The 25,153-nt window shown below is 34.4% G+C and overlaps 1 protein-coding gene across 2 annotated transcripts in view; it reads right to left on the minus strand.

The window, feature by feature from the left end:
• LOC105457741 overlaps positions 1–25,153 on the minus strand; it is a 53,230-nt gene that overhangs the window by 18,943 nt on the left and 9,134 nt on the right. Inside the window, exons 2-4 of one of the 2 annotated variants that reach the window (XM_011702576.1) lie at positions 19,086–19,321; positions 13,763–13,850; positions 11,009–11,132 (exon numbers count right to left, since the gene is read on the minus strand). In XM_011702576.1, the coding sequence (XP_011700878.1) occupies positions 11,009–11,132; positions 13,763–13,850; positions 19,086–19,251 (378 nt within the window). In that variant the 5' untranslated portion in view covers positions 19,252–19,321. Of the gene's footprint in view, positions 1–11,008; positions 11,133–13,762; positions 13,851–15,373; positions 15,883–19,085; positions 19,322–25,153 lie in introns of those variants that run through there. The other variant, XM_011702577.1, reaches the window with a different exon arrangement.

The raw sequence follows: 25,153 nt of genomic DNA on the forward strand, positions 1-25,153 counted from the left end.
AAAAATCGTCATCGAGTTGTGTAAGCAAAACAGCTATATTCTTTGATAAATTACAATTAAAGTAGATATTAATTCAAGATTCTTTTATCAATCTTGTGTTTTTAATTATTTTCATTCATAAATTCAATAGTTTAGAAGGAGATACTGTTAATAAAACTCACAGGTACGATTTAGGCGACCAGTTTGCTGAATCGTGCTTTTGACAGCATGTTATAAAAATGCTTAGAACAAATTAATTTGCTATTAGTGAAAGATTTAACATGTAATATTTGATGCCTTGAACATCAAGCTACAATTTCCAACGTTTGTTTGCATTCTAAATAGTACCAAATGTGAAATATAACTAAAAATATCTTAAGTGGTACGTACGTATTCGACAACTCTCCCCTATATAATATTTTTTCATATAATATTACATATAATTTTTATAATTTAATCTTTGTATTAAGAAGAGCAACGATAACTATCGTTTGCAATAGACAATGCGAAAAGCAGTTCTGTGGCCTACGAATTTCATTTCTGACTGTGGCCAAACGAGGAAGTGTATTTTAGTCACGAACGGTTTGTGTACGCGCATAAACTACGCGCGGGTACCTCGGAAATGTCTTTTTGTCGTCGTATACACGTTATCTAAGACTGACGTTAAATAAGCGCTTCCGTTTGAGAAATCTAGACTGCGACAAGTGTTACGTGTGTTTTTCGCATTCGTGCGTGCCACGTTGTTTCCTCTCGTCACGGTCTCGGCCTTAATCGTGGGAAATCGAGTGACAAAGCGGACGGCATCGCATCGCAAATTTCCGGAGAAAATATTTCGTGTTCGAAAATTTACGCGAAATTTTTCATCCGAGACCATTCATGCCCGAATAATTTCGAACATTTTATGCTCACTAGCATTACAGACGCGCGCTTCGCGCGCGCTATTTGACATTTTTCAAATACTATACACTCTATCAGCCTCAATAAATGCAACTGTCAAAATATGCAATGATAGCAGCTCGAAAAGTGAGCGCAATGACAGAACCAATCAAAATCGCGGAAAAGAAGCTTCAAACTTCGATAGATGTGAATATCGATTTAACATGCCTTTAAAAGATATATAAGAAAGGATGAGCAAAATTATACAATTTTACGTTTTAGTTACCTATATTAAAATGATTTAAGCCGACGAGATAAGTATTATACTCGCGGAAAAAAAATTCAAATTGGTGGTGAGTGAACGTTTTCGGAAGGCGATTTAGACAGATTCAATATCGAAAGATAGGTACAAAACAGAGCATGCCGATCAGTGATGCGAGAACGACGAAAGTAAATTTCCGGTCGATGCTTCGGGAGGTGTCGCGTTGCGCCCTATTTCCAAGGAGATTTATGCTCGCTTGAATTAATTGATGAACGTCCGGAGAGCTTTGTGACAAGTGCGAGCATTGTACAATTTTTTTATATTGCTTTAGAGAGAGATCAAAATCGAGAAATTTAGAGATCGAAACGACGAGGGAGAGATTTTCCTCTTTTGAATATTGTTAGCCCCAAAATAATAACTTATGGACAATAATATAATACTGAATATTGATTCATCTTATATGTATGTCGATGGATTTCTATTTTACTGAATATATTATTACTATTATTATTAATGTACCTATGTCTCCTCTATTCCACGTAAAGCGTTGACCGATAATCTTAAAAATTTGTTCGCATAATTAGGATGATATTATATATATAGGTATATATATAAATGCGTAAAAGATATACGTATATATATATATATATATATATATATATATAGGTATATATATATATCATATTATCGATGCAGCTATTATTCGAGAACTGATATTTTAATGGCGACGACCTAGTTCACGTTCCCGATCGTTGAGGTGCTTCGCTTAAATTAAATCACCTTTTTGTCTCGATGCGAATTGCCGGATTCCTCGGTGGATCGCGCTACAGCCGAGCAATTAGCGGCCGATACTCGCCAATTACTCTGCCGCGCTTCTTCCTCCCGTATACCGATCCTTCGCTCCTTGTCGAGGAAGTCAACAGCAGCGGCAACGGTGCCGCGGCTCTCCATAATCAACCTCTGCCGATTTTTCTCCGTCTTGGCGATCTTCTGATTTTGAGAAGCGGCAAACTGACCGGTGCGCGGAAGCGGGATCATCGTAGCGGTCGGTCCACGATTACGAAAATCCGGCTCGCCACCTCTCAAGGATTCCCCACATTCTCCTGGAGCATTTTCGCCGCTGCCATCACCTCCATCTCCTCCGCCGCCTCCACCTCTCGACAGCTGGTCGCGATTTTCGCCTGGCATCTCTCGCCGCGTTTCAAAATTCAGCCTCATGGAACTTTCATCCGTTTAGAGGTCGTCCGTTTCTTCCAATCGCGCATTGAAAAATTTATCGGACACCGTCTAACCAGGGTGGCACTCCTTTCCTCGTCTATCTCTCTCTCCTCTGAAAAGATATCTCCCGCGATCGATCCTATCTAGAGAGCGGACGGTCGTATTTATTCCGTCGAGAGAACCGACGACAACGCACTGATTTTATCACTGATTACTCGTCGATCTAATCGGCACCGTTCGCTGATCCATGATAATCTTTGTCGAAAGATGCGTGCAGATTTCTTCCGTGGATTCGATGTGCGACACGCACACCCTGCGGGGGACCGTTTCTTCTAACGAATCGAACAACGGCTCGGAGACGACGACGGCTGCTCCATCGTGTACCATCGGACGTCGAATGCACCGAGACGCATGCGCTGAACCAAAGATTTTCAAAATGTCCATTTGGCATTTCAGCCGCCGCCACCACTACATTGCCACCGCCGACCCACGAGTATTCTCGATACAACGCGGCGCCCTTCACCCTCCAATGCGTCGCGCGCGAGTTTCCGCGAGTGCAATTAGTTGCCGCGTTCTAATCAAGTCGATTGCGTCTCGTCCGCCCGCAGCTCCTCCGCCCCCCCCCTGCCGCGGGTGCATCACTCGAAGCGTGTCTCTTCTTCCGTCTCCGAGACACGGCGCCGCGCGACAATCAATAGCTCGAAGATCACGTGGCCCGTGTGAAAAATATAGTCACTCGATGCCATCGTTTTCGAAAACGCGCGGATATTAAAACGTGTGCAATTTCGGTTCTGTAATAAAGATATTCGTGCTTTCCGACGCAATTTTTTCAGTTTATTAATTCTCAAGTCTGTAGATTTTAACAACAGTTAAAATGCACTGAGAAAAATGGTTTGTTTATACCAATAAGTTGTATATAATTGAATGAATTTTGGCGAAACCAAACAGAATTTCTGATTATAATAAGAGGATTCGATATTTCATTACCAGAATGTTTGATAGACTTTACTATACAAATTTGTTTAACATTTTTTAATTATAGATCTACAAAATTTCTGGTTATATTCAATAAACGTTCCCCGCAAGCAGTACGCTGCCACAAGATGGGTGAAATGAATTCATTTCTCGTATTTAAGAATCACTACAAAATAGAATAAAAGCGCGCACCATGAGATTTTTATTATTTCTAAAAGTAGGATTAAAGATTAAAAAAATAGCTGTTAAAATAAATAATTTTAATAATATTTAATAAATATATTTTAATAATAGTTTTTTAGTTCTGTATCAAAATTAATTCAGAACCTTATAATTCCTAGAAATTAATATGTGCTAAAATATATTAATATAAGAGATTCGGTTACACACAACAAGAAATTTGAATGTATTTACATGAAAGAATTGTTCGATAAAAAATTCTGGTATATTTAACAAAAAAATAATTCGATTGATATGAAATTCTGATATATCAAGAAAGAATTAATCATATTTGTCTGGTGAATCCTACAAGAATTTTGATTCATCGATTTTCAAACAGACGTACTAGTTAACTCTAGCAGATTTCCAATTAATGCAACCAGATTTTTTTCCAGTGTGTTCATGTAATTAATTGTGTCGCATTCAGAAACGCAGTTCGAATCGAATAAAAACAATATGTCACCCTTTTCTACTAATTTTTTTATATAATTCCTTCATGAAATGTGTGTGTGTGTGTGTGTGTGTGTGTGTGTGTGTGTGTGTGTGTGTGTGTGTGTGTGTGTGTGTGTGTGTGTGTGTGTGTGTGCGCGCGCGCGCGTGTGATGATGGCGTAGTATAATAAATATTATTTTGAATTATTTCGACATTATACTCTTCATAATTCGTTATCATTCTAGCTGATTCCTAAAAGATATGAATAGAAATTGGCGTGTGTTTCGCGGATAACGACGTTCAATTTTCAGTATATGACCAGCGTGCATTCAACCGGCTCTTGGAGCGTACACAGTAAAAAACATTTTGTATTTATGTTGGAAACGGTCTCTGTTCTTGTTAAAATTTTGTCGAATTTTTAACATACTTGCTTGTTAAATTAACATAATGTGATTATGTTATTTAAATATTTTGTGTTAAATTGATATTCAATATTTCTCATATCAAAATAACACAATTTATAAGTGAATAAATAACATAAAAATAAAGTAGTTTTAAACCGTTAAGATAAATAAATAAAAGATAGAAGAAATATACTTGTTAATTTTACATGTTATAAGTGTTAATTTTACTGAAGAATAATGTTTCTATAATTTGTTTTCAAACTGCATTAAAGTGTTACATTTTTTGTATTAATTTTTACATAATGTTTGTGTTACTTTCTAACATATTTATCTTGCGTTAAATTAACACAAACATTTGAGTGGACCGTTTTTGGACATGTGAGATGTGTTAAATTTAACACAAATTTTTCAACTGTGTATTCGCGAGAAGTCAAAGGATTTAACTTGATTTTCTCCTCACCGCAAGACGAAGTAAAGATGCCGCGCGCAATTCCGAGACCTCGGCAGAAACCAAGAAACGACGAAATTACAACGTCGCGGTTCTCATGCACACTTCCAGTCTCAACAGTCTACCGCTCTGTTTAAAACAGGTATACAGACGCAATAACGCGAAAGACTTGTGATTTCCCTTCTTCTTTCGTTTAATTCATCACCTCCGTGATAATATCGCACGTGCCAAAGTCTCGCCGTTGCCATTTATAGTTGTATGCAGCTGCCTATTCGCGCGCGGCCCACACGCACGATGTCTCGCGTTTCCGGCGTGCGTTTCGCAAACTCGTATAAGCGCCATAATGCGACTGTGACACGTGCGTGCCGCGCCGGACATGTATGTATGTATGTACATACATGCGAGTCGTGCGTCTGCACGCTTGTTTTACGGACGGTTTTCCTTCGAAAGTCGAGTATCGCGTTATCTTCGATACGCAGATAACCTGCCGATCGATATGAAATCGCCAGATGAATACGCGGCGATATATGCAGTATATCGCCGTATATACGTTCCCTTTTTGTTAAATGATTGACACACTTTGATACCTCAATTGGAAATACTCAATCAATCCTCTGTCTCTATATCCTTTGCAAAAGATATGAATGGCATTCTTTACCGATCTAAAGCGGCGTCTACAATGAGATTTAAAAATTAAGTTTTAAGAAAATTAACCAATCACAATCCATTATTCGTCTTACGTGAGAAGATTAATCGATTGTAATTGGTCAATTTTTTAAAATCTTAAGTCGTAATTCTCATTCTAGACGTCGCTTAAGGCAATAGATAAAGTTGAAGATGGGGAAAACGCGCGCATTAGGAAAAAAAATTAATTAATTCACCTCTATTATCTATCTATGTGGAGTCGCAGTTTAGATTTAAATAAATAATTGCTGAAAGAATGAAACTAATAAATTCACGGAATACACACAATTCAAGTTTAACGCTAAATAAATAGTTCTAAATAAATTAGCTTCAATGTGCCACATTTAGCATTGAGTGCACAACACATTAAAAATGCGAATCTAAATAATTTTTCTAAATAACAATAAAGGTAGACAGCGTACAGCGCATCACGAGCAAATAGCAAAGCTATAATATCGAGATTACCGAGAGACGCGCGAGTATCGGCGACTGAATACGCGTGTGCGAGTGTGTAAGTACCACAAGGCGCGCAATGTGTGGCGGAGAGAGCAATTATAAAGGGAAATCGACGGCTCCGATGGAAGATTCCGTAATCCGCAGGCAGCGACGGAAGGAAGAAACGCGTGTAAAGGAAAGCCGGCAGCTGCGATGATTGAAGAAACGTCACCTGTGTTTTGGTTGATCGTCGCGTACGCACACACAATCGATTGGCATGCGCGTGTAATTCGCTCCGACTTGCAGATGCGTCGAACCGATTAGACATCGGCAACTGTAGGCCGCGATGTAACGGACGACTTCAGCCTCGACCGGATCGCGAACAGAACAACTTTTTCCATTTCTTCGGAATGCGACGATCCATCATCGGCGCGCGCGAGACACGAAACGGAAACTGATTGTGAGCGCGAGGAAGCTCCTCGCTGTTAATGATCGGAGCAGCGTCGTAAACGGCGCGAGCGGAGCGGCCGCCGCTGCAAGAGAAGAGTATTGGAGCGGCTGAAATAAACTGGCGTAGGTTAGGGGATCGAGAAACAGCTGGGCTCGGCCTGGGCTGCTGCACGCCATGACTCACTGACTCACACTCGATCTATCCCCTCCCCTTTCTCGCCGGTTTATCCACTCTCTCGCTCCTGTTTCCGTCTCTTCATCGCTTTGGTAATCGCTTCTCTCTCTCTCTCTCTCTCTCTCTCTCTCTCTCTGATCTATCTTTTTCTTCTTTAATTAGGAAGATGCTTGTCTCCGACTACTCGCCGTCGCAGTCTTTCATTCGTTGGGGGAATACATTTTTCGAGTCTTGACGTTTCCAGATTGGTTCAGATTAAATGACAAATTGTTTATTAACAATAACTCAGAGAAATAACTCGAGACGTTCCGCTTACGATATATGTATACGTCTGGACGCGAATCTGTAGATTTATGTGTCTTATTATGCTTCTCCCGTCTGGGGGGAGTATCCTCCGTGACTCAAGCTTTGCCGCGATTTAATGAGAAATTATATTTGCGATATCTTAGAATGACACACTCGAGATGCGCCTTATATCGCCTTATTTCGTACAAAAGATCGCTTTTCTGTAAATTCTTTCCAATTAATTATTTACGTTTAAACGAATAATTCATGTATTATCTCACAAATAAAATTACAATGTTAAATAAAATATAAATAGATCTTGCTGCCTCTCATTATATTGAAATAATAAAGAGTAACAAATCTAAAAATTCTTCCTTCGTTTCCTAACTACAAAATAATTGTATTGGCACTGAAATATCGATTAATTTAATCAATAGCCTCGCAAGTATTTTTATACAATATCCCAAGTATCTCGATAATGTCGAGAAACTATAATTATCCGATTAACCACGCCTTTGCATAGATATTTTACTCAGTTCTACAACGAATTAGCGTATTCTTTGTACGAGATTATCAACGAGCTTTCTTTCAGTTTCTACTTTTATCGCTCGTCTTGAGCGTTGTGAATGCACGTCTTGGCAGCCAGTCTAAATACTGAATACTGCGAAAACTGAAATCGTCGAAGTGACACTTAATTTTGAGACTCGATGTCTCTGGATTGATTGTATCGATTTTATTCGGATTAGTCGTAATATAAAGCTCGTATCAAAATTACATAATGAAAGTGCTATTAGCTTTTTCATTATAAACCTTCGTTTCCAAGATATTTAAATCGGAAATCTGACAAAGCGAAAATTCAAAATAAAGTTATGCTGGTAGCGTTCTGATAATGCCAGTGCCGTACTCACAGGATATTCACCCGACCTTCATCCGATCTTTTTTATATACCTACTTGGCGTCGCGACACTATCGCGTCGCGTGATATCTAATCGGCGGAATCCTTCTTTTCACTATATTTTTTGCCGTCCTATATCTCTCACGATCATTGAGGGAATCTCTCGTTTATCTAATCAGGAAACCGTAGTAGCATTCTGCTTCTTCTCTTGAATCACGCATTTCATTAATCGAATGGACTTTATTGTTATTAGGTAGATAACATTCTTATCCTCTTGATGAGGAAGCTTCTAGTTGATGTAAAAAAAAAAAGAAAGAACCTCTTCTTCTAAAAAGTGACTCCGCAGCCGAAATTATAATTAATGGAGTTCGTGGTACAAGATTAATATATGTATATTGTGTTTTCGCAATTCGATATATGCATATAAGCTGATGAAAACCGTTAATAAACTGCTACATTAGTTGCTCGATTGCAAAAAGCTGCTGCACAATATTGCAGTACATACGATAAATGACACGTACTTAATTGTTATTTATACCGCGATACCGTAATACTCGATATTTCTGCGATCATTTTGTTCTTCTTGATATAAATCGCCTCGCAAAATATCTGCATTTTTCCCATTCCCAGGGTCATGTTTATAAAATTTGCACCAGGAGTTAGCTTGTGATTTTCGAGTATCTCAATATATAAGTCCTCTCCCCTTTTTCTCTAATGAATAAATAGTTTACATTTTTAGTATCGATTAAAATCATTAAACTACTAAAATACATTTAGGACTAAGAATAAATAATTAAAAAATAAAACATTTTTTAAATAACAGTCTTTATCTATTGTTACAATTTATAAATTTTACAAAATTATTAAATTTTTTTTAAGCTGCTTTTTTGACGCCCCTGGTTTCAGCGCCTTAGGACTATAGCCTTAAAAGCCTAAACCTAAACGCACTACTGCCCGTTTTTCATTCGATCGCTATCGCGTGTACGCAATGTTATTTGTACTGTGCAAACGATTATTGCGTAGATTATCTTCAGTGTTTCATATCACGTTTAATCGTTTTTGGCGGTTTTTGGCAAAATCGGCGAAATAAAAATCGACGAATCTCGCAAAAACTCTCTCAAATGCGTAAATTTATATGTATTTACGTAAGTAAATATTATTTATATGTATTTACAGATTTTTGTGTGCGCAGCGGGGAACGGCGCGCGCGATCTGTCGTGCCCCACGATGTGGATATATTTTAGTCATTTCGTGGGAACGGAAAGGACTTTGATCAATAACACACAGCGAGATGATGGTGGTGGCAACCCCACCGATAATCCTCCCTCCCCCCGCTCTCACTCCTTTCATATAGACGTGGCGCATGCTCGCGAATTAAATTCCGCCCCTCTTGATAATTTCATCGTGCTCCGTTTTCTCTCGCAAGAAAGGGGGTGAGAGGGAGAAAAAAGGAAAATGCGCCGCGCGCAAAACCACGTGTGCACATATAATTAGAACCATGGGTTACATATAATCTCGCGACCTTGAACGTGCGAGTCTGGATTTTTGAAACGAATATTGAACACAACGTAGAGTGAAAGTGCACGACGGACATTTATCGGATAAAAAAAATGGACCCGGGTACTCGCATAGCGTTGCTTTTGCTTCAGAAAAATTAGAAAGTAAAACTGCATAAATACGAGATTTTTTTCAATGAGAATATTTTATAAAACTATATGTAAAAAACATTGTATTATTTGTAATTGATTCTTATCGTTGAAGCGGTAGGCGAATCATACATCTATAATAAAATTATATTTTTAAAATTGTATGTTTATTGTACACCACAAAGTTTGCGACGTTTTAAAGAGTAGGTACTTATTAACGTGGGTATCTGTTTCGTGTAATACCTACATATATTGTGTTAGAGTTACAAGACGGAATTTAGTAACTGGCGATTGCGTTGCAGGCCAGGACCGAGATAAATTAATACGGATGCTACGTATTACCTTGTTCGCCACTTTAGCGTATTATAGTCATTAATGTTAGCGCTTTACGATGCAAGCACCACGGTGTGTTTAATGTAAATGCATTATTATACACTTTATTGAAACAAATAATTTACGGAGAAAATGTGAGAAGTAGAAAGAATTGATACAAGTAAAAGATTGGATCACTTAAGTGTAATAAAAATTAATTGCATCAGAGATGTTTTATAACATCATACGGGAGTATTTTTTACACACGAAAAAATCGATATATTCGTGAAAGTAGAGATGAAATCTGATACAGAAGTGCTAGATTTCCATTACCCGTAAGATTAAGTTATTTGTGTTTTTTTAAATGTAATTTGAAGTTTAGGAGATTATTTCAACCACAATGCGAGATGAATTTTTGCGATTGTCTGAAAATCGTGTATTACATAAATTGGTGGCAAAATCCAAAAATTAAAGTGATTGTTGCAGAGCAAAATGATGAAAAAATGTATTTTTGGCCAATAAAAAATTATTTTAACTTTTTTTTGGCCTTTTAGATTTTCTTTAATATTTTATTTAAATATTGGTAAAAAAGATGTAATAATTATTCAAAAAAGGCCGAACAAAAGGAAAAGTACGAGCAATTTTCGACGATACATTTTAAAAATGTATTTTTTCACTATTTTGCTCTGCTTCAACTGTTTTGATCATTTTTGAATTCAATAAACAATTTTACATAAAAATACATCATTTTCAGACAATTGCAAAATTTCATCTTGCATCGTGGCCGAAATGACCTCCTAAATATTTCAAATATGTATAAAAAATGTAAATAATGCGATTTCATGAAACGGAAATTCTATGCTAAATTTTGTCTCCACTTTTATGGATATATCGATTTTTTTATATGTAAAAAAATTGTTTTTATTACACACTAATGATAAATAAAGTAATATATAAAGTATAATAGTGTATATGTAAAGTATAATATAATGTAATATAAAGTATAGTGGTATAATGACAAAATAAAATAATAAAACGCACATAAAAGATGGTGTCAATTTTCAATTTAATAATTGACACGTTTTTAATTTTGCTGCAAAAATATTTGTCAACACAAAATTAAAGTGATCAATTAAGGCGTGAGCAATTGGCATGCGACACGATGAGCAAAAGAAAAGTGAAGGTAAAAGAATAAATCAATCGCATACGCGACCAGAATTTTCAGCCAAGTGGGGGCCAATATATTAAACGTCACCTGCCGAGTCGATCTGTGTGCGTGGATTCGTGCGTCGGCCAGGTGCAATATCGCTTACCTGCAATATTATCGGGTGACGGTCGCGACTTTGCCAAAGCAGAAGTCGGCTGGTAAGATCGCCCGCACGACTGTTCTCGGTGGATTCTAAGTCGCGACAATATCGTGGCCAAAATCTCAGATTGCTGCAACAATGTGATCAAAGCATTAGTCATCGCATTTTGCGCTATTCGTGAAATAAGCCTATTAATTAATAGAATGATGAACGAAGAGGGTGTACACGTGGATAATATCCAAATCGATTCTATAATCGATAATCGGTTATGTGACGGGCTGATAATCCAAAGTGATATACAGGGTATCCAGTAAATCGCCTGCAATACTTCGGGAGGTGTTTCAGGAGACAAAAAGAAGGAAAAAAGGTTATATAAATATAGATCCGGAAATAAGTCGTTTCTGAGTTATAACCACTTTTATGTTAAAAAATTTGTAATTTATTTTTCATAATCATAATTATACTAACAATCATAATTTATAATAATGAATGATCATAATTAGTTATAATCATTCTTTTTTTCAGGATTCACTACGCGGAGACATAGTCCGCTTGGCATCCCTGTTTTTTATTTTTTTTAATTTTTAATTTTAATTTTTTTTTCAATTTCTCTATATTTATAAATACGATTATATTATTTTTAGAATAAAGGATAAACATAAACAGATATTTAAATCAAATAAAATAAAATGAATGTTCAAAATACCCATTAATACGAAAGCAAGCCCTTATTCTTCTATCAAAAGAATTACGAACTCTGAAAAACATTTGGATCCTTTTAAACTATTACAATTAATATTCGATCAACCAAACTCGATTTAAATATCTGTTTATGTATATCCTTCATTCTAAAAATAATGTAATCGTGTTTACAAATATCGAGAAATTAAAAAAAAACAGTGATGCCAAGTGGACTATGCCTCCGCGTAGTAAATCCTAGGTACAAAAATAAATTATTATAACTAATTATAATTATTATAATAAATTATTATAAAAAATAAATTACATTTTTTCAACATGAAGTTTATTATAATAAATTATTATAAAAAATAAATTACATTTTTTCAACATAAAGTTATAACTCGAAAACGACTTATTTCCGGACCTATGTTTATATAACTTTTTATTTATTTATTTATTTTTGGTTCCCGAATCATCTCCCGAAATATTGCAGGCGATTTACTGGACACCCTATATAAGTATCTCCAAGATGGATTGGAAGATAAGATCAATTGTAAGTAGAGGACTGTTGTACAAAAAAAGGAGAAAATCTTTTGTATTATTATATATAAAACATAGATAAATATTATGTAAGTTTGTTATAAAACTATAAATTATTAAAAATGTATAACGACAAAACGGGCAAATGAGAATCAAGCGCAGTTAGTGAGGCGCAAAGTTATCTCTTTTTAATAACAATGAGAACTAAGTACCTGCAAAGTTTACAGTTTCAACTCATCTTCAAGTCATCATCAGTGTATCTTCAATTATTAAATCTCCCGCTTGGAGACCGTGAAGTATTTTAATAATTGAAGATACATTGATGATGACTTGAAGATGAGTTGAAATGTCTGTAAACTTTGTACTTCTCATTATTATTAATAAGAAATAATTTTGCGCCTCACTAACTGCGTTTGATTCTCATTTGCAAGTTGTGTCGTTACATTTTGAATATCGAGAGTTCTCTCTAAATTTTGTGATTATAAATTGTTATAAATAATTATATTTGTTATAAAATTATATTTTCCAAAAGTATAGAAAGCTCCCTCATCACATCCCTTGTATCTCCTTGCTCCCTAATACAGTCTGTCACAAAACAATGATGCATGCAAAAGTACAAGACTGTTTCATTCGCAAAGTATATACAAGCCGGCGACAGCTCGCACAATTCCGTGCGTTCGCGTAAAGATAAAAGGGAATGATGTCACGTGCACTTACACGTTGCGCAAATGGAATTCCTCTTACGCGCGAATCTTTCCCCGCAGCTTCCGTCCAACGCGATAGCACTTTTTTCTCTTTTCGAGTCGCGGAACCTCTTTGAAAGAATGAACGAAAGCTATGGTATTTTTGTCAAAAATGCAAAGAGATACATAGGTATGGATTTTGCATACATTTTATTTCGACGTGTTAGAAATGTTTTCCTACAGTCCTGCACAGTTCTTTCTTCTTTTACCATTTACGTACAAAATTTATGCTACCTGTCTTTTACAAAAGCTATGGTATTTTCATCAAAACACAAATGCAAAGAGATACATATAGATTTTACATACATTTTTTATTTTATTTCGACGTGTTAGAAACATTTTCCTATGCACAGTGTCAATGGCGGATCCAGAGAATTATTCTTGGGGGGGGGGGGGGAGGAGGGGACGGTATGACAAAATATGCATATTTAGTTATTATTGTTTTTGATATTATTTGTAACGATATTAATTGATTGAAATTGTTTTATCGAATGCATAAGTTAAAAAATATAAACGTAATCAAATTTGTAATAAATTGAGTGAACATTATTTAGTCTCGAATAATTTCTGATAATTTTTTTTGTCAATTTATTTAAAATCGACTTTTTCTAATATACGAAATTTGTTTGGAGAGCTCTGGACGGGGGAAGGGGTAGGGGCGATCGCCCCCTCCGCCCTTCTCCTTATTGTATCCGCCACTGCACAGTGTTCTTTCTTCTTTTACCGTTTAGGTACAAAATTTAGGCTACGTGTCTCTTACAAAAAAAAATTCTTTTAGATTTAAAGCAGAACTTACTTGCATTCAGCAAGGGGATCCTGTCCTGTCTCGGTTTCCTGCAGCGTTTTATCGCAATGCCGTATCACGTTATCCGCCAGAAGTTTCTCTGCAACACGAGATCATATCATGAAGATAATACGTACGAGACAAAGTTTATTCTTGCGTAAGTTCAATCTGACAGTCACTCTCTGTACACAAAAAAAAACAAATATTTAATTATTTAAAAATCGTCTTTTCTTTCAGGGCGACGTTTGTGCTTAGATTATTGTTGCCCTCTTTTTGAGATAAAGATAATATGGAAGCTGAAAAGAAGACGATTAGGAATCTCCGTTAGGCTTCCGCGTCGTTGTTTATCTTTCTGTTTGACTTTCTCAAAAATAGCCATATGCTCGCGAGAAAAGTAAACCATGAAAAAACGAAATACAAAGCGCAGCCTTTCGTGTAGTAAGAAGAAATATGATGAAACACAAAAAATGGGCCGTCGCTTTTTTACTTCTCCTTATATCTTGTAAATTAAAATTTTGCACATATATTTTTATGATAACGGAATAGTAAATATTTATTGCATATAATTAAATATATATTACGTATAACCACAAAAATATCGAGAAATATGAAGATATACATAGTATTTCGGAATAAAAAGAAATAAAATCATAAAAATATCAAAAAGTCTTTATATGTTACTGCAAAAATAATTAAAATGTTTAAAAAGTTTCGTTTTTTTTCTAGACAAATTGCTTCTAAGTAGTTCTAGTTTTTAGGTAACATACGCGTTTTGAAAGTAAAATTAAAATTCAATTATGATAATAATAAAAATAATAAAGTACGTAAAATAATATAAAATATGTAAAAAATATTATACTCTATTTACACAAATATAAGTAAATATAATATATGTATATCATACTGAGAGAAGTGTTTAATATTTGTGATTATAATTGCATAGTAAAATAATTATGTTAAAAGCTCCATTTTTATAGTTATTGTTATAATAGTTATAATTATATTCATATTTCCATAAAAACCAAATATATAATTGACATCGAAAATGATTATACATTATAGTTAAATTATGATAATTGCAAATACTCTTCTCTCAGTGCAAACAAAAGATTTCTTTCAGACATAGATAATTATTTTGTTAATTTTTTTAAACTAACAAAAAGTATATAAGATTAATCGACCAAGGAATGAGCAAAGGTAATAAAATTTGGTAATACCTTTGCTCGTTTCTTGGCCGATTGGTCTTATACTTTTTGTTATTCAAACACGAGCTTGACATTGCAATTAATTTTTAAACTTATAATATTCACATTTATCCCTGCCTCATTAGGCATGAAGATACCGAAGAGTCCGTATGCAAAAGTCAATGGAATGTTTATATTGCATTATACTATAAATTAGTGTAAAAAATAGGGTTAATGTGCAATACATTTATACGCAACTGATACGTAACAAACTGAATGAAAAGAAACTAAATGAAATTGTTATTAATCATTGCAAAAAAAATCTAAAGATGATAAGTATGAACGAAAAAAAGGTTCGGTGAAAAGAACTTTGATTCAAAATGTCATTAAGGAAGATATTGTATATCGTAAATAAATTATCCCTATGAATGACACTTACTCAGGAAATTCATCGTGTGTTTTCTTGAGAGCGTTTCTCGAGAACTAACGCAGGCAATAATATAAAAACAATAAAAAAAATGTTCTTCCTGTTTCAAGATTCTTGAAATAATATTCGCGTAACCTCATCGACCGTCTTGATCGCGAGATTTTGCGATGCAAGAAACAAAACCGACGCCGCGACGTTTCGTTTCGTAACTTCGTGTAGGACTTCCTGCTTGAAAATAAACTCGAATGCACCCACGCAAGTTTCTCAAAGATCTATCGCGCACCGAATTTATTTTGAATTTTGATAGATCGCCGTTATTTCGCAACTGTTTCTCGTGCCTTGCGTGCGAGTGTTTAAAGTCTGCAAAAGTTTAGAATGTTGCACAACGAGCTAAAGTTTGTCGTGTAAAACGCGATATACGCCGTTTGTCAAAGACCAAAACTCGAAAAGAAAACCTCGCAAACTGTGAATACGAAGCTACTATCACCGCGTATTATGGTATTTATAATGTAAATATTAATGTTAACATTAATTAATGAACCTTTCTGTAATCCTAATTGTTGTATAAAAATAATTATGAGATATATCACTATTTAAAAATTTAAATTAAATTAGAAATTTATTCTTCATTAATCTTATCTGTAAAACATTATTATTAATTATATTTGTATACAAGAGTTTTTATAGTTACGTTATTATTTCTCTTTTATTTTTAATTACACACTCGCGCGTACGTAATCCTTTTTGCTCTCACGTTACAACATCGCTCAGGAATGGTTGCACTCGAATATTGTCGAATGCGATGAGAGATATCTACATGGAGTTTTGTTGACTGCATTGATTTTTGCCGCTGCAAAATGCAAAAGAGATGACGACTAATAAATACCCTAGGAAAATTATAATTTTTTTGTACGTCTGGGTGGTAAAATTGTATATATAAAGATTTTTTGCAGGAAGTTGTTCGAAATGGCATATTATATGTATAACAGTAACACATTAAAAGCCCTGACCGTCCACGTGCTTGCGTAACTTTTTATCTTCAAAAAATTGGCCAAAAATACCGTTTTTTCAAAATATCTCTGAAAGTATTGATTTTATCGAAGTGAAGGTCATTATCAAAAAGAAACCTGAAAATTACAAACAATTTGATTTTTCTGTTGAAGATCGTACAATCAATACTTTTCAAGATAGAATTTTTTAAAAAGTGTTATATTTTTGATCATTTTAAAAATAAACAGATTTTTCGCACTTTTTTTCATAAATATCTCGGATTTAGCTATACTTCTACGTAGAAAAAAATCTCTTATGAAAATAAAAGATTATTAAATTCCCTACAAAATCGTTTTTTATTCATCCTCGTACGACCAATAGTTTTCGAGATACGATTTTTAAAATGTTTTCTTTCATTTTAGAACGCTTATTTCTTAACGTTTTTCGTAAATATCTCGGATTTGGCTACTTCTACGTAGAAGGTACCTATTATCAAATCAAAAGGTTTTTAAATTTCCTGCAAAATTGCTTTTTTATTGAACCTCGTTCGATAAATAGTCGCCGAGATATAAATAAATTTCATCACATTGTAATAAATTTTAATGTAATAACTTGCTTGTGACTTATATGTGAAAAATATACACTAACAATCTTAAAGCTTATGATTAAGTTACGTATGAAAATCAAGAAAGGCATATATCGCACATTCTGAAAATTAATACTTTCAGAAATATTTTTGAAAAACGGCATATTTGGTCAGTTTTTTGAAGATAAAAAGTTACGCAAGCACGCGGGCGATCAGGACTTTTAATGTATTATGTTATATATATATGCCATTTCGAACAACTTCCTGCAAAAAATCTTTGTATACAATTTTGCCGTCCAGACGTACAAAAAAATCGTAATTTTCCTGGGCTATAACGACATCGCGATGCAAAACAATGCACTCGAGATTCGCTCGAGGCGGATGAAACGGAATTGGCAAGTGACAGTTCGAACAGCCCTATGGAAAGAGACTCGATGAACTTACGTTCCGAAGTGTCAAGGCACTTTTACTTTTGTTTCCCGACAAGGCTCCTCTCTGCGCGACTTGTATTTCCCTTCGGTTCCGCCTCGTCGCGAAATGCCTTTGGTATCTAGATGGCATCGGTCCAACCGTTGCCTATCTCACGAATCTACAGACGCCACTTGCCAGACGTATTTGCGCCAGAATCGTCCGTGAAAGTTTAAATCGGATCTTACCGGCGGATCCGTTCCTACAAACATCGATAATAGAGTTCGAAAAACGAGAACGAGCGTGAATATCAGAGATCTCTTTCAAAAAATAAACTCGTCTGCTCAATAAATATTTGTGAAATTTTTAAAACGCGTTTGGTGGCGTATTATATTACGTGATCATTTAAACGGCTCTATAAATTTTCTATGCATGTACAAGCGCATCGATAATTTCGCAGATTGTTTTTCATTAGCCTGTAATTATTCAAATAATATTTTACGCGACGCAAATAAAATATAAATAATGCAATTCGTATTATCGCCTACATTTATGTTTTTGCTGAACTTCTCTTATTTGTATCCTTACAGTTAAGATTATTAGCGTGGACACGAAGTTCAACGATCAATGCACGAGAATGTTGTTATGTCTTATTGACAGGGTTGGGTAAGTTAATAAGTAATAATAAGTTAATAAGTTTTTTAAATTAAGTTAAAGTTAACAGTCTCAAAAATTTAATTTAGTAAAGATATTAGTTAGTCCATAATAAAATTAATTGAATTAAAAGTTAAATTAATAAAAAAAAGTAATTGAAAAGTTAAAAGTTAAATTTTTATTACAGGATTTAATAGATGCTATACAAGCATCGATTTACTAGATTGCCTCTGGCAATTTAATTGTGATATTATGTTAATGCTCGGTTTAAAGCTGTATAGAAGCACGCGATTTGCAACCGTGCAGTGTACTCGAACCGAATAATTGTAAGATTCACATTTTATAATACTATAAAGCACCAAGATTCGCTTTGACCGCGCTGGTGTTTGTCATTCTTAATTGTTTGTAATATTCCGGTCTTTCTTGATACTTAATTAAAATTTTTTATTTAATAATTTTAGGGTTTCTAAATAAAATTTCTAAAGTGTATATTTGTTATACTTATTTCTGTCAAGCCGCAGAAAGAGGACCGATTTCGAAGGACTTCTTCCAACATGATTTAATCTTAATGCATATAGAAGGCTCCGCGAACAGACTATATTTATTATGTTATACCTTCCTTCCCGCGGCCAGACTATATTTATTAAGTTATACCTATCAATTGCCTTGATGTGCATTCTCAAATTTAAGTTTGAAGACGTAGATGTGTATTTTATTTTTTTACAAGAAGCACTAAAAATGTAACTTTAAGAAAGTTAAATTAAAAGTTAATAGTTGCCGATAAAATGTAACTAAATTAAGTTGAAAGTTAAGAGTCTAAAATGCAACTAAGTTAAGTTAAAATTATTTAACTTTTTAACTTTTTAACTTAACTTTTATCTTTTTAGACACTACCCAATCCTGCATATTGATATATAGCTACCTCAAGACCGGACCAAGAAGTTTAATTCCGGTCGAGATCAAAATGCATCATAACCGAACTGAATTGCTTATTTAGGTATGACTAATCGATAAAACCTTCATATTTTATTTATTTTTCTATTGCTTAATGCAATTATGATTATCGAGGATGAAACACTGTCTTACCTTTCTCGTACTTCTTCCGTACGTAGGAGAAGTTGTGATTCACGTCTGGCGAGTTCGCGTTGTCGAGGAGATCGGAAGACAATTGACGTTGCAGGAGAATCGTTTCGTGAGTAAGCTCACGAACCTGTATGAGAAGCTCCTCGTAGCTCGAGACCGGGAGCGTCATCGCTGTGCTTTCCGTGCTTCACCGCGCCTCTGCGCATGAATCTTGTCTGTACAGCCATTCGACTTTAATTCTGCAATTCAAAGTGAAATATTTACGTGGCGGGTAGGATAGGATACAAGATTGATTAGATCGGCAGCGCTGTCTCGCGTTAGCATTCGTTAGAAAACAAGAGAAATATATATTTCAATATATCGTAATACGACAGAGAAATATAATTAATTGATGTTAATTTCTTTCATAAAACCTTTAACAATTTGTGAATAGTTTGCTTAAAAGTTAATAAGTTAAATTAAACCGTTATGCGAATAAATCAAATAATTGAAGAAGAATCAAATATGATGAAGGCTACGATCTAGATAGGAATCTTCTAATAATATTTATACTTATATTTTTTAAATGTATCTTTTAATTTTTGTATTTCAAGATCCATAATAATTGGCACACAGTTTATATAAACTGAAAGATGTATTTAAAAAATATACATATAAATATTATTACATATATCTATTAGGGCTGGTGATTTGCTTCGAAGGCTTCGACATTCGAACTTCAAGCTTCGAAGCTTTGGCATTAAATTCGAATTCTTTTGAAGCTTTGAAGTTTCGAAAAATACATTCGTGTAAATCATAAATTTATTCAGAAAATTTACAAATATTGTAAATAAAAAGAATTAATATACATACTCAAAATATACGAAATTATTCCTACAAAATTTGAAAGTACTATAACTTGAAATATTACAAATTGAAATTAAACTTGATACATAGATTTGTAAATAAGGAAAGATAATGATCAATAAAACAATCCAATTAAGAAAATAAAAAAAAAATTTATTCTTAAACTTAGAAAGGTCGAAGCTTCGAATATTCGAAGTAAAAAGTAACAGCCCTATAATATCTATAATGCCTCGTATTTGGTTTTTCTTCAACATTGAAAGAAAAAAATGGTTGCATTTATCATAGTTTAACTATAATGTATAATCATTTTCGATGCCAACTATACATATATATGTTTGACAGAATTATAAATATTTATAATTATTATTACTAATAATTATAATGTTGTAGCAGTAATTAGAAGTAGCAATTGTGGCGCAGAGAGTTGTGCGTCTGTTTTTCGGTGCCAAAGACCAGGGTTCAAATTCGACTAGAAACAATGGATTTTTATTCGATCGCTACCTCTCGGAAGACAGCGGCAATATCCCGCGGAGATCTATCTTACCATAAAAACCCCTCTAAAGGCCGTTCGGAACCGGCGAGAAAACTGTAGGTCCCAGTGCCGAATTTAAAGTGGGGGCCCCTGATTTTTAAACTCAATTTATTTTTAATTAAGTTTTATTTATGCATTATATATGGAAAGAACGATTTTCCTGGTAAGTCTAAAAATTTTGATACAGATCTGAAAATAATTTTGTTGGAAACTCAAAAATGATGAGCATTGCTGTAAAACATTTTGATATTCTGGCAAGCAGTTTGAATTTTTAACAAAATTATTTTGATGACCGAACAAAATTATTTTCAGATCTGCGTTTAACAAAATTTTTAGACCTTACAGCAAAATCGTTCGTTCCGTATGGGAGACCCCAATTTGCGGGGGTTCCTGGGCGGCCGCTCAGTCCGCCTTCCTTCAAATCCGGCACTGGTAGGTCTCGTATATCTGTATAAATTGTAAATAGCGCACACCACGGAATTACGGGGTTCCATGAGTCAAAAGCAGACACTACGCTTCTGACAAGAGGCAAAGGATTCGGAAGAATGGAAGAAGCACTGTAATAACTGTAAAAATGGAGCCTGACTATAATCATTTTTTTCTGCAATTATAATCCCAAATACCAAACACTTTTCTCTCAGTAAATTATTTGATTTGTCAAAGTTAGTTTGATCCTAGATATGGGGGATAAGTGGGAAAAATTGCGTAATTATTACGCTGCGTCGGATAATATGCAGATGTTTTTCAATGCATGAATAAAAGTCGGAGCGGTACGTTTTTAATTTCATATGGTTTTTCAACATATATATAACGTTTGTTACGGCGCACACGAAAATGTTTCATTACATCAGAGAACAGACGCTCTCGCTGTTAGTGCGCTTAAAATTATTTTCACAGATGAAGATTCTCGAGAGGATATTGTTGCGATAAAGAATGAGAATTTCCGAGATGAAGATTTACGAGATGTACGCAACAGCTTTCGTGAAAATTGCACGTGAAACACGCAATGTTAAGCGTGCTTATTTCCCAATAATCGATAACACAATTTGAAGAATTCGAAAATAATAAAATGAATTATTTTATGTACATTTTATACATAGATTATACAGTCACAAAACTAATTATCCAGACAGTGCAGATAATATATAGATGATTTCTTCAAACTGTTCAGGTGTCATTTATATTAGACATTGTATTTATATGTATTTAGACAAGTATAAATTTTGAAATTACCAGTGCTATTATACGTGCGTGGAATCATAATTTTTAACACTCGGAATTTTTTTATTGCCCGAACAATTAGTTTCGTAATCGTGCAACTGTACGCCATTTGCTTGGACACAATTTATATATGTAGATATAAATATGCGTATTATGTGTAATAGAGATATAAATATGAATTGTGCATACATGTGCAGTCGTGGACATATTGGTTGCGGATTTTTTTTTCACAGGTTTTTAGTATATATTTAATATATATAATACATATTTTACAGGTAACTAATACTTATTTTATAAATTCGAACCACGATGGTGTACTATCTTTAATCTAGAGTCAATATACCATCGTGGTTCACATTTGCAAAATATTAATGCGTTTCGAAATCTATTAAAAAAAAAGTGTCGCAACCGATATGTCTACGACTGTATACATAAACATACATACGATACACGATCACGAAACTAATTGTCCGGGTAGAAAAAAAATTCCGAATGTTAAAAGTTATGATTCCACGCACGAATTATGGCACTGGTAATTTCACAATTACTAGTCTAAATACATATAGCTACAACGTCTAAATATTGTTGTACCCCTGTGTCTTCTAATTGTGGCTTAAGTCGAGCGACCGCGCGAAGTATCGCGCGAAACAAAGAGAGAAGAAGACGGTTGCCGGGGGCAACGTTGTTGTGTCGTTCCGCCGCGACTTTTGACGTGAACGTTATAAAATACCGATATTTAAGACGATTTAATTAGCAATAAACGTTTCGTTCTTTTTTTTGAAGAGTTGCTATATTTATTTCCCCCGCGCGCGTCCGGAAGTGCCGATTTCGACTCGCGCGCGAGTTCCGCTCTGCAACGAGCGCAACAACATAAATAACGTTTGGACAACAGTTTAAAGAAATTATCGATATATTAACGCATTGTCCGGATAATTAGTTTCGCGACTGTATGTACTCTACTTATATATATTATATTATTGTATTATATTTCTGATTAATTAGCGTGAAATTTGTGTAGCTTCTTAGAAACTTATCGTTTGAATAAATATGGAATTATTAAGGATTTTTGTAAGCAGCGTATACGACTATAACAACATTATCGAGTCTAGCTATCCAATTCTATCGAAATCGCAATACTGGAAATAAGAATCTAGGCCTTTGAGCGCGACGCGATTTTTCCCCCAAGTGATGCTGCGAATTCATACATATGCAACGTGAAGAGTATTGCGCTCTCTCCGCATCTAAAGCTTTTGTTGGATGCAGTGGGAGGAAACATTGCACTCGTTCTCTCCTGAGGGCACTCATGTCTCTTCCATTTGGTGATATTTGCGCTCACACGATGGTCCGAAAGTGCATATGTGAATATACATATCCACGCGTATCGTCTATCTCGAGAGTGCATGTTATGAGCACAGTATGTTGCAATGAATAGTAGACTCGATCGATTGTGAGAGCAAATGCACGCTTGTGAGTGCGTTACGCGCACATTTATTTCAGAACGCGGAGCAACTTTGTAAAAATCAGGGTTGGGTAAGTTAATATTTTTTTTCACCAAGTTAAGTTAAAGTTAACAGTCTTAAAAATTTAACTTATAGTTAAAATACAAGTTAGTCCATATTAAAATTAATCGAGTTAAAAGTTAAGTTAATAAAAGAAAGTAATTGAAAAGTTAAAGTTAAATTTTTTCATTTTATAATTTTAGGGTTTCTAAATAAATTAAGTATTAGGAAAGACCGTGGAATGTTAACTAACAATTGAGATTTTAAAACGTCAACGACAGTACAAAGCAGATCTTGGTGCTCCCATATAATATTAGTGTAAATTTTACAATTTTCGGTTCATATAACAACACGTGGCCGCAAATTGCTCTGTGAAGTTGGCCCTACTTTTTTAAAATTCGAAAAAAATAATCAAAGTTCCGGTTGCCCCCCGAAGAGTTCTAGAGTTCTCTATATCGATTTTAGAAAGAGTTCCGTTGATTAGCGCTCCGAAGATTCCAAATTTCGAACGCAGTACCTTCGGAGCGCTAGAACTTTTTAGTTTTTGATTTGTCAGAGTTGACCATTAAGGATAATCGTTAGAACTCTTTGGGGAGGCCGTCAGAACTCTTAAGAAATTGTCGGACTTCTGAAAAAATTTTTCAGCTGATATGAACTCGAAAATTTTCAAAAAATTTCTTTTTAATTCCGGCAATTTCTTGAGAGTTCTGATAGCCCCCCAAAGAGTTCTATCAATAACCCTTATGATCAAAATCGCTCAAATAAAAAACAAAAGAGTTATGGCCTTTTAAAGTTACAAAAATGTGAAGTTGATCCTCATGTCTTCAAATGGTGTTTTCATCGCTTTAATCAACAGAACTCTTTCTAAAATCGATAGAGAACTCTAGAACCCTTGGGGGGGGGGGGGGGCAACCGGAACTCTGATTATTTTTTTCAAATTTTAAAAAAGTGGGGCCAATTTCACAGAGGTCCAATCGCGTGCATCTCCGAATCAAATAATATGGAATATCATAATTAAATTGCCAAAGGCAATCTAATAAATCGATGTTCAAAACATTAAGTCCTGTGAAATCCCCCCACCTTCGCGACATCAAATAAATGCTAACTTGCATCTATACGAATCTGTAAAGAATTTATTGCGAAAAAATATCACCTCATATTCTTAGCCAGAAATCTTCTAAATAAAGTTTCTAAACAAAGTGTATATTTGTTATACTTATTTCTGTCGAGCCGCGGAAAGAGGACCGATTTCGAAAGACTTCTTCCAACGTGATTTAATGCATAGAAAGTCCACGAACATTGATTCCTTCCCGCGGCCAGACTATATTTATTATATTATTACAATTGCCTTATAATTATATTATTACAATTGATGTGTGTTCTCAAATTTGAGTTTGAAAACACTAACATAGATATGTATTTTATTTTGGGACTTGGGTTTACAAGAAGCACTAAAAATGTAACTTCAAGAAAGTTAGATCAAAAGTTAATAGTTATCAATAAAATGTAACTAAATTAAGTTAAATTTAAGAGCCTAAAATGTAACTAAGTTAAGTTAAAATTATTTAACTTTTTAATTTTTCAACTTAACTTTTATCTTTTTAATTACCCAATCCATGATAAAAATACAAAGATTGCAATATAAATTCAAATTAAGGGGTAACACCACTGTAACGGCCCAAAAAATTGCACTTTTTCGACATTTTTTTTTTAATGGAAGGAAATGAAATAAAGTATTAATACTCCGTGAAGTTAATAAGCATATATTGAAGTACTTGTAAAAATTTTTTCATAAAATAATACTACAAAATGGCGGAATGGCAGCCATATTCCCGATGCTCTTTTAAAATAAAGGGGTCCGCGGCAAGCAGTGTAGCCGTTGGAAATTTGAACAGAGAACAAATAAAAAAATTCCTCATGATCTTCAATGGTATATCTAGTACAATACGTATGGGATTTCAGAAATATTGATT

Source organism: Wasmannia auropunctata, unplaced genomic scaffold, assembly GCF_000956235.1.
Source record: "Wasmannia auropunctata unplaced genomic scaffold, wasmannia.A_1.0 LD335086.1, whole genome shotgun sequence".
Taxonomy (NCBI): Eukaryota; Metazoa; Arthropoda; class Insecta; order Hymenoptera; family Formicidae; genus Wasmannia; species Wasmannia auropunctata.